This window comes from Stegastes partitus, unplaced genomic scaffold (assembly GCF_000690725.1).
Source record: "Stegastes partitus isolate 25-593 unplaced genomic scaffold, Stegastes_partitus-1.0.2 Scaffold540, whole genome shotgun sequence".
NCBI classification, from domain to species: domain Eukaryota; kingdom Metazoa; phylum Chordata; class Actinopteri; family Pomacentridae; genus Stegastes; species Stegastes partitus.
Genome location: NW_007578271.1, coordinates 285,434 through 295,215, shown reverse-complemented (window position 1 = coordinate 295,215; position 9,782 = coordinate 285,434). Strand labels below are relative to the sequence as shown.

General features: G+C 45.5%; 2 protein-coding genes across 2 annotated transcripts in view; both read right to left on the bottom strand.

Annotated features, from left to right (window-relative positions):
* Positions 1-406: 406 nt before the first annotated feature.
* On the bottom strand, positions 407-4,729 carry LOC103361882 (gamma-aminobutyric acid receptor-associated protein-like 2). The gene is made up of 4 exons (XM_008288094.1): positions 4,489-4,729; positions 2,081-2,136; positions 1,776-1,948; positions 407-893 (listed from the first exon to the last, which is right to left on the bottom strand). Exons 1-4 carry the CDS (start codon positions 4,520-4,522, stop codon positions 803-805), a joined length of 354 nt encoding a protein of 117 aa, XP_008286316.1. The 5' UTR covers positions 4,523-4,729; the 3' UTR covers positions 407-802.
* A 2,694-nt stretch (positions 4,730-7,423) lies between these two features.
* Positions 7,424-9,782, bottom strand: part of nqo1 (NAD(P)H dehydrogenase, quinone 1) — a 4,868-nt gene continuing 2,509 nt past the window's right edge. Inside the window, exons 3-6 of the mRNA XM_008288093.1 lie at positions 9,599-9,729; positions 9,007-9,120; positions 7,965-8,066; positions 7,424-7,880 (exon numbers count right to left, since the gene is read on the bottom strand). Of these exons, the coding sequence (XP_008286315.1) occupies positions 7,563-7,880; positions 7,965-8,066; positions 9,007-9,120; positions 9,599-9,729 (665 nt within the window). The 3' untranslated portion in view covers positions 7,424-7,562. The remainder of the gene's footprint in view (positions 7,881-7,964; positions 8,067-9,006; positions 9,121-9,598; positions 9,730-9,782) is intronic.

Here is a 9,782-nt window from a genome sequence, read left to right as displayed (position 1 = left end):
TTTATAAAATCTTCAATGTTGGTTAATGTTGTCTTGTTTAGGCTAATGCTACTTTGTTTAGTTTAATGTAGCAGTGAATGCTACCTTGTTTAAGCTAATGTTGCCTTACTAGGCTAATGCTATCTTGTTTGGGCTGCTACAGAGGATGATATTATTTTGATCTGTCTGACATGACGTGTTGTTTTATCCTTAGAAAATAATTTTAGTGTCACAGAGGAGGAAAGAAAATATTCACACTGAAGAAGCTGCAATCACAAAATTTAGATTACTTTTTCTAAAACTGAACTGTTCAATGATCAAAATAGCTGCCGATCAGTTTATCATCGATCAATCGCTGCAGCTCTGGTTTCTGTTGTGTCGTCTTCACCGGACTGAGGCCAGTTTAAAAGAAGAAAACCAAACCGAGTCAGTTTAATTTGCTCTTTTTATTGGTTAGGTCATCCAGCTACCTTACCTTCAAATAATTAAATTAAAATTCTTTTAAATATCGTCTCCAAAGAAGAAAAGCACAACTAAAAGCAAACTTCATTCACGCGTTTAAAAGGTGGAAACAAACAAAAAAAAATCATCCTAAAACACTCGAATCACGACATCAAACTAACAAACTGAATCTATGACTCTGTAAAGAACTGGTGCAACATGGGCCAGAACAAACGCTGCGGTGCTGCCTTCATGTCCGTCCCGTCCGTCCTCCGGGTGTCTCTGAATCTCTGCGGGGCTTCCCTCGCCGTCTGCAGGGGCCGAGTGAGGGCTGTGATTGGATGTGGGTGGGTGTCAGCGTCACGATCGGCTGCTCTGATTCCTAAAAACCAAAGGTGTTCTCGCCGCTGTAGGCCACGTATAAAAATCCGTCCTCGTCCTTCTCCTTCTCGTACAGCTGCCCCATCGTGATGCTGCAACAGAACCAGAACCAGAGTTAAAGCTGGAGGACTGACGTGGAGCCGCACGCTGCTGAAAACAGTCCCTGATAAATGTCTGTTATATAAATGAATCCTGGTGTCAGTGAGCTGTTTCTGAAGATGAATGTGTTCAGGTTTCTGCCTGACAGGCTGCACTCAGGGCTAAAACGTCCCCTCAACATGTATTATCTGCAACAGGAGCGTCCACAAACATTCACACTTCATCTTTAACGCCCACAATTAAACCGTCTTCCCTAAAAGTTTATTTGTCTATCGTTAATCATAAATGTACTTTATGATGTCTGACGCTGTAATGCTTCCTATTTCCTGAAAACGAGTAAATCATTGATCCACTATAAAGCCGATTTACTGATCAAACCTCCCGTATATGAAAACTCACTGCTTCTCTTCAGGAAGTAAATTAAATATCTTGTTTCCTGTATGCAGCTATGTTATCTTCTTCAGGCTAACCTAGCTGCTAATGTTGTGTTGTTATCTTGTTTAAACTCCATATTATCTATTTACCCTGTTTAGGCTAATGTAGTGGCTAATGTTATGTTGGTAAGGCTAATGCTGTGACCGACACCATCTTGTTTAGGCTGTTCTTGGCTTGTTTAGCATCATCTTATTTAGGGTAATGCAGTGGCTAATGTCATCTTGTTAAGGCTAACATTAGCTTGTTTAGGCTAATGCCGTGGCTAACGTTATCTCAGATTGGTTAGCTCAGGTGCTGATGACCTGCTATACTTAAAATCAGCACTGAAGTCGTGTGAATTCCTAAAATATCGTCCAGCATTTTGATTTCATTTGCAGAACTCCTGTTTGTCCCAGAACGTTCTGCTACGCGAGTCCCGGTCGTGAAGCTGAGCCGCTCACCTGGACTGCGGCACCGTCTTGTCCACGAACAGGAAGATGGCTTTCTCTGAGGGCAGCTGGATGCGTTTCCTGATGATCCACATGAACTGGGCCACCGTGATGTCGGAGGGCACCAGGTACTTCCTCTTATCGATGTCCACGATCTGTGATCCGGAAACCTTCTCCACGATCACCTGACAGAACACAGACACCATGAATACCCCCCGTCCCCATGAAGCAGCTCCAGTACCACCAGACAACAGACGTCAGGGAACCAACCGGCCCCCATGAAGCAGCTGTGTGAGCACGACTTCCTGTTCACTCACCGGGACCCTGTCAGGGTATTTGTTGCGGATTTTGGCCGACTCTATGCATCGATGTTCTGCAGAACACAAACAAACATTCATGTTAATCAAGTGACAACAGAAATACACAATCCTCATGGACGCCAGCATCCAGTTGGTTTACATGCTGCTCACGAACCCAAACTGGGTTCTGTATCGTATTAATGTGGCTCTAAGAACTAGCAGCAGCTAAGAAACTATAAATCTGTGAAATCAGACATTTGTAAGAGCTGCCTTTGGTGTGTAACGCGTGGACGTATCGTCCAATCACCGGTCTGGTCTGTCAAAACAAACTGTTCTTGAACTACTCACGCGGTTGAAGCTGAACCAAATCTGAGCTTCAAATTGGGACATTTTACTAAAATAGTTTTTGTCGGCATGTTTCATTTAAAATTCACCATAAAGAGGCCGCAGTGAAAAACAAGATGACGGGAAGAAAAACAAAGTCTCAGAGTTTAAAGTGTTGATTTAAATAAAACTGGACGTTTGTTTACACGAGAAAAAAAAAAAAAAAAAAAGATGATGTAGCATGACGGCAACAAGGCTCGTGTTCACGGTTCTTCAGTATGAGCGAGCTTCCTGAGGATTCATGATGATCACATCAACAGCAGCACTGAGCTCAGTTTGACTTTGAGCTGCTGCTGATTGACGGAGATCAATACCTCTGATCGGAGGTTCACAGTCCGTCGATCAGCCCAGACTGACCGGCTGAACTACAAAACCACCGATCCTCAGAATTCACTCAGTGATTTAACGTTATCGCCGCGACTGTGGAGCAAACGTGTCCCAAACGTTCCACTGAACCGGCGTCTGTTCAGAGGGTCCAGACGACGACAGACGAAGCTGCTGATGAAGACGAAGCAGAGTCATGAACCAGATCGTCCAAAAGCAGAACTGAAGAAGGAGAAGGACAAAGGGCTCAGCAGAGGTCCAGTCTGACGGCGAGCCTGACAGACACCGTCCAGCCGGCCGCTGATATAAACACAGCAGCAGTTTCTCGGGACGAATCTGCAGCTTGTGGATCCAGAACATCTGAAACTCTGCTGAAAAACCAGAACCGACGGAGGCTCTAAGTTTTCAGTTGGTCTGGAATCAGAACCGTCTGTCTGTTCACAACACTGCGACCAGTCCGATGTCGCTCTGTGAGAAGCTACAGCAGCTGAAGCACAGAACTGTGCCGGTCTGAGCTGAACCACATCGATCCAGGACAGCAAACAGTTTTCTGGAGTCTATAAATGATTCACGTGTTTGTTATCTCCATCAGCTCATAAACAAATCATCTGGATACGAAACGTCTGAAATGCAAAATAACACGGTGGTTCCTAAAGCGATGCGCTGGAGGCTCCTCCTCAGCATCACCAGCACTCAGGTGTTTCTGTTGTTTTTGGCTTAAACAGGGAAACGGTGCAGCAGCCGCCTCGACAGAACCAAGGCTTAGAGGTCCAGTTTAATGAGATGTGCTCTAAAGCTGTTATTAAAAATAGCTCATTATCAATAATCATCAACTAGAACTGAACACTGTCTTTTTATGTTCACTGTAATCTGAATACTGCTGTTTAGCAGCAACATCCTCAACTCATGTAACCTTCATGTGATGATGATAATAATAATAATAATAATAATAATAATAATAATAATAATAGGCTCAGACTGTAGATGTGCTGCTGCATCAGGCAGCTGCTCTGACATCCAGACTGTTGCTGGATTTTAAACCTGATGTCTGATCAAAATAAATCACATGTTTAGTTCTGGTTCAGAACCTTTCTGACTGTGTGGAAGATAAACAGGAAAAGTTCTGCTTTAATGAAACCCGTAGAACAACTAAAGCTCTTCTGTGTTTCTCTACATGTGGTCACCAGTACTTGTGTAAACCAGGTCCAGGTGACGTCCTCTCAGAACCCTGGTGCTGAGTCCAGGTCCTGGAGGACAACAGTCGAGCTGCTGCTGCAGAGCAGCAGCCTGGACCTGGTCCGGGCCTCCCCAGCCTGGACCTGGTCCGGGCCTACAGGAAGTGGAGCGGACCAGGAGCCGCTCAGGGACCCAGCTGCTGACTCTGACTCACGGAGGCTTCATCAGCAGCTCCACGGCTCCTGGGTGTCGGTGTCTCCCGTCCGGCTGAGAGCAGGACGGTTCTGCTCCTCCACCTCCTCCCAGCAGCTCACATCCATGTTTACAGCCATAATGACCTGGACCGACACCGCCTCCTCCCTAAACAAAGGCCGGAGGACAGGCCCGGCCCAGCCCGGCTCGGTTCAAGACCCGATTCTGAGCGACACTTTCCCGTCATTACACCCCGCATTAAGTCCCACCGGAGCCGAATAACGGCGCCGCTACCCGCGGCCCTGCGCCGACATTTCTCCTGAAAACAACAGCTCCGTCCTCCGCCTTACCCAACGAGTGATCCTCTTTGAACATCCATTTCATGTTTCCGGGTCTTTCCGCTCGACGCAGCAGATTGTGAACGCGGCTGTCGGTTAGTTTGAGGAGTGAAACCGTCTCTGTCCCGCTGCTTCTATCCGGTAAATCGGTGAACAGACGACAAACGGCAGAAATCAACGGTCGATGAAAACAACAAACAACAAACACGGTCCTCCTTCTTCACCATCGGCCCGCTGCTCCGCCCACCGCCTGACGTCACAGCGGGCCGCACCATTCCGCCGCGCTCAGGAGGGGGGACCGAGAGGGAAACCTGCGCTGATTTTAATCTGTACACGTCAATAATTTAAACTTTAAGTAATTATGAAACGCTTTAGCAATAAATCCAAAAGTATGATTACATTTTAGCAACTCACTTACAGTCTGTGTGATTTTAATAAGACAGCAGCTTGACAGTGTTCCCTGTTGGTCGTTCTTGGTCACACTCGCTGGAACATAAACACAAGCAGCTCCTATATAAAGAGCTCTCAGACGGACGGGCTGGTTAATGGCTGCAAATAAGGAACATGTCACTGGATCAGCTGGTTGAACAAAACGTGTCGTCGTATGGCAAGCCCTTTTAACATTTAATAGCTACATTTGACTCTCCAGAATTTACATTATAGATATCAACAACATAAAAAAAATACAGTTGGTGATATCTGCAATTCAATTTTGACTAGTCACAACGACACTTAGAGATGTCTGTAACCCAGTTTTGATTAGTTGGAACTGAGTTACAGATGTCTGCGATGACCTCAAGAAAACCGCCCTTCGCCTCATCACGCTTCCTAAATGCCACTTGCAGATATCTGTAAATCAGTTTTAACTAGTAGAAAGTCAGGTACAGATACCTCTAACTGTCTTGGTGACCAGTCAAAACTGTGTTGATGCCTCTGCTCATGCCAGGCTTCTCATTGGATACTGACCCAAATGAGCTGGAGGAGAGAAGAGGAAACATAATTTTAACAGCTTCTGAGCAGAAGAAATGGCGGCTGTGGTCCTCGATAAGATAGTTAGAAAGTGCCATGAAACAGAACAGACGTGATTCAAAAACCACGTTTCCATGATTTCCAAGACCCTACAACTGCCGCCAATAGTTTCTGTAAAGTCGAGTGAATGCTGGGGAGTCTCTCGGGGACACCATGGGAGGAGCGCCGTGGCTTCTAGTAAAGTTTTATTAGGACATGAACATATCCTGGTGCAGGTCCGGAGGAGATCCACTGCTCAGATGGTGGGGAACAGAATATACCAGAACCGAGGGAGCAGGGAGGAGGAGGGGCTTGCTTCTGCCGTAATTACAGATTTCTGCAACATCAATTTGCTGAGTTGAAACTCTGTTTTAAGATTTCTGTAATTACATTTTGACTAGTCATAATAAAAGATATATCTCGAACTTGAGATATGTTTAACCACAGTTCATTCATAGATATCTATAACCTGATAACAGATATCTGCAGCTAAACTATGACTGTACATAAATCTAGTTTGAGAGATCTGCAGTTTCACTCTGACTAGGCCTAATTCCAGTTCAAGACATCTGCAACATCATTTTGACGAGTTAAAATGTAAGTAAAGACATCTACAAAGGCCATAACAGATATCTCTAATGGAGGGGAGTTGAAGATATCTTGATATGAAATTGTGACGAGTCAGAATGAAAATGTAGATATTTTATAAAGTGGAATTATGGATAGTCATAAAGTAGTTGTGGGCTGCAAAGTGGTGCAGTTGGTCGCCTCACAGCTAGAAGGTCGGTGGTTGGCGTCCCGGTGAGGACACCCGGAATCTTCCTGCGTGGAGTCTCCATGTTCTCCCCGTGCAGCGTGGGTTCTCTCCGGGTTCTCCGGCTTCCTCCCACAGTCCAGAAACATGCTGAGGTTAATTGGTGATTGTAAATTGTCCGTAGGTGTGAATGTGAGTGTGCTTGGTTGTCTGTCTCTAAGTGTAGCCCTGTGATAGACTGGTTACCTGTCCAGGTGAACCTGCCTTCACCCTGAGTCAGCTGGGATAGACTCCGCCCCCCATGACCCTGGTGAGGATTAAGGTGTAGAGATGATGGATGGAATGGGATAATTTAGTTGCAGATATCCACATCTATCCATAATTGAATTAAAGATATCTGTAATGAGACCCCGTACACATCAATGGGGAGAGTGAAGTCATCTGTAACTACAGCTGTGGACAGGAATCCTGTCATTGTGGATGTCTGTGTTGCATATGCAGACTAGCTATTAAATGTTAAAGGGCTGGTCATAGTCGTCGTGGTGTCCCAGGAGCAGGTCAGAACCTTCACTTTAGGAGCTGGGCAGGCTTTAAACTCAGTGACTTAATCTTTATTTAACCAGGAGATAAAAATCTGTCTTTTGAGGTCACTTGGCCAAGAGGACACGCCCTGATCAGACAACATTATCAAATGAGTACAATAAGGGCAAACATGAGGCCCTTTGAAGCTATCAGCAGCATGTAGGGCATTAACGCAAATAAAGGCAAAGGTCACCGTTCTCCAGGAAAACATCCCGGATCAGCCCCAGTTCTGGTGCTAGTCTGAGAGAGAGCTGATCATCCTGGATACAGAAATACTAAAGGCCCGGCATTACAAACTGGGCCTTTACAGTTGTTCTGGGTCTCTTGTCTGCCTTTCTTTGGCCTTTTTGTGGTCCTCTTGTGTCTTCAGATTGTATTATAAATAAATATTAGAAACGGTATATTTTCTATTTAGATAGCAAACAAAACTTTGGAAAACTTTTCTTTTTACGTTCTGAGTTTAAATTACTTGGAAAATTTGAATTCTAATGAAGTAAAATATATTTTCTGAAGTGTCTGTAGTTGAATTTTCAGGTTCTGTTTGGCAACACGTGTGTGCTCATGAAATATCAGTTATTGAAATAAAACACGAATAACTTCCAGTCTTTGTTGTGGACGAGGTTTTAATTCAGCTTCAGTAAACATACAGCGTGTGGAGCCACACGTTTCTGCATTAACGAGATGCTGTAATATTTTTTAAAAAACGCTGCTGAGGAGAAGCTCCGACTCTCTGCTTCCTGCTTCATTTTTTCAGTGTCGGTCCAGCTCTGGTCTGGTTGTCTGGCGGCAGCGGTTTCCCCAGATGATGTCCTGTCGTGAGGCCGTACGGATTCGCCTCCTGGTCCTTCCTGGCTTCGGGCTTCATCAGGAAGCCGCCCTGGAAGCTGAGGTTGAAGAGCTCGCATGGCGCGAAGCTCAGAGGCTTCTCTGCCATCAGTCCTCTGAGCCGAGCTCGCCATCCCTCCAGCATGGCGGCTCTGGCGGCGTGCGGAGAGTGAGCCGGACTCCAGAAGATCTGAGGAGCCAGAACCTGGAACCCACAGAAGTGCAGAATTCCGTTCTGATGGAAGAGAAGAAGCAGAGCAGAAGGTTAGCATCAGTGTCAGATGGTTCTCATGTTGAGTGAATGAGGAAGTTGATCCACCTGAAGAGGCCACAGAGTGACGTTGATGTCTCCGTTTATTCCATCCGGCTGGTACATGGTCTGTATGGCTCCAGTGGAGAAGGACAACATCGCTTTCTTATCCTGCAACCAAACACAACACGCTGCAATGAGAGTAGCTCAAACCAGGACAAAACCTGAACCTAAACCAGGACGGAACTAGTGTCAGATAAGACCCAAACCCTCCCAGACCAGCCAAAACAAATCTAAAATACGGCTAAAATTTAAAAAGCATCATCTTTGATATCATCTAAAAAACTAAAGTGAGTTAAAGTCAAGTCCAACAACTAGACAGAAACCAGTCAACACTTGTAATCGTTCAGCTGTTGTTCCATAAGTATGGAGGCATTATGGTAACGACTCTGTGTCCATGTGTATGGAGGTCGTCTGTCTGCATCTCAGTCTGTTCGTGAGATTTGTCGATGTGTAAAGAAGTTGTCAATGCGAACAGAGGCATTCGTAGCTGAAAAGTCTACGTATTCGAGTCGAGCGGCTTCACCATTGGCTGTCTTTGTACACATGACTTTTGCTGCACTTCTACCGTGAGAGATGTGAAACTGAAGAGCATCTGAACATCAGGGTTTCTGTGGCCTGAGCTCAGGCTCACAGGATCGTCCTGGTGGCTGCTGCCGGTCTGCTGCTCTGTTCCTCAGTAGGTATGTACTGAACACTCTTATTACACACTGACAGCTGTTGTTACGTGTCCCAATTTCAATACAGATGAGCAGATTTTTTACACATTTGAAAGCCTGATTACAGACAAATTGTTAGAGGACTTCTGGTTCGCATCGACAACTTCTTTTACAAACTGACAAATGTCACTTTGGACGAGCAGACAGACAACCTCCATACGCATGGACTCATAGTTTTCCTACCATAATGTCCCCAGACATAAAAACCTGAAAGCACTGTGACCTGTAACCAGCTGAGGCTGTTTCTGTGTCTTCATGAGTGAAACTTGAGCTCAAACCAGTTTAATTGACCAGTTCAGCTTTGTTGTGTGTTTGTCGTCACGGCGTCGCACCTTGAACAGTCCGTTGTTGTACACATTTTGCAGAGAAAAGGCGAAACCTTGAGTCAGGACTCGATCCATCCAACCCTTCATGATGGCAGGAACACTGAACCAGTACAGCGGGAACTACACACACACATACACACACACGCACACACACACACACACACACACACACACACACACACACACAGGCACACACACACACACACACAGGCACACACAGACACACACACACACACACACGGCTTGATGTAAATAATCAACTTTTAAGTGACAGAAATGACCACAAAATGATATCAAACAGCCTAAAGTGTCAAAAAAACAACCACAAACAGACACAAACGACATAAATACAAACAAAGTGACCACAAAGACACACACAATTCCCACAAAGTGACAAAAGACACACAAAACTACTACAAAGACAGAAAAAAGTTCCACAAAGGGACGGAAAACAATATAAAGACACAAAAAATTACTACAAAGATGAAAAAAAAGTCCCACAAGTAGACACAAAACAACCACAGAGTGAGAGGAAACAACACAAAGCGACACAAAGCAACACAAAGCGACACACTGGTGCAGGTTGGTGGTCTCTGACCTGGAAGATGACGAGTTCGGCTTCAGTCACTTTCTTCTGCTCGGCTTTGATGTCGTCGCTCAGCCGGTCCTCCTCCCAGGCCGCCATGGTCTCCTCCCCGTACTGGAACAGCTCGCAGTTCTTCAGCCCGCCTGCACAGACACACAACCACACACAACCACACACACCTGAGTCAGAGCCACAG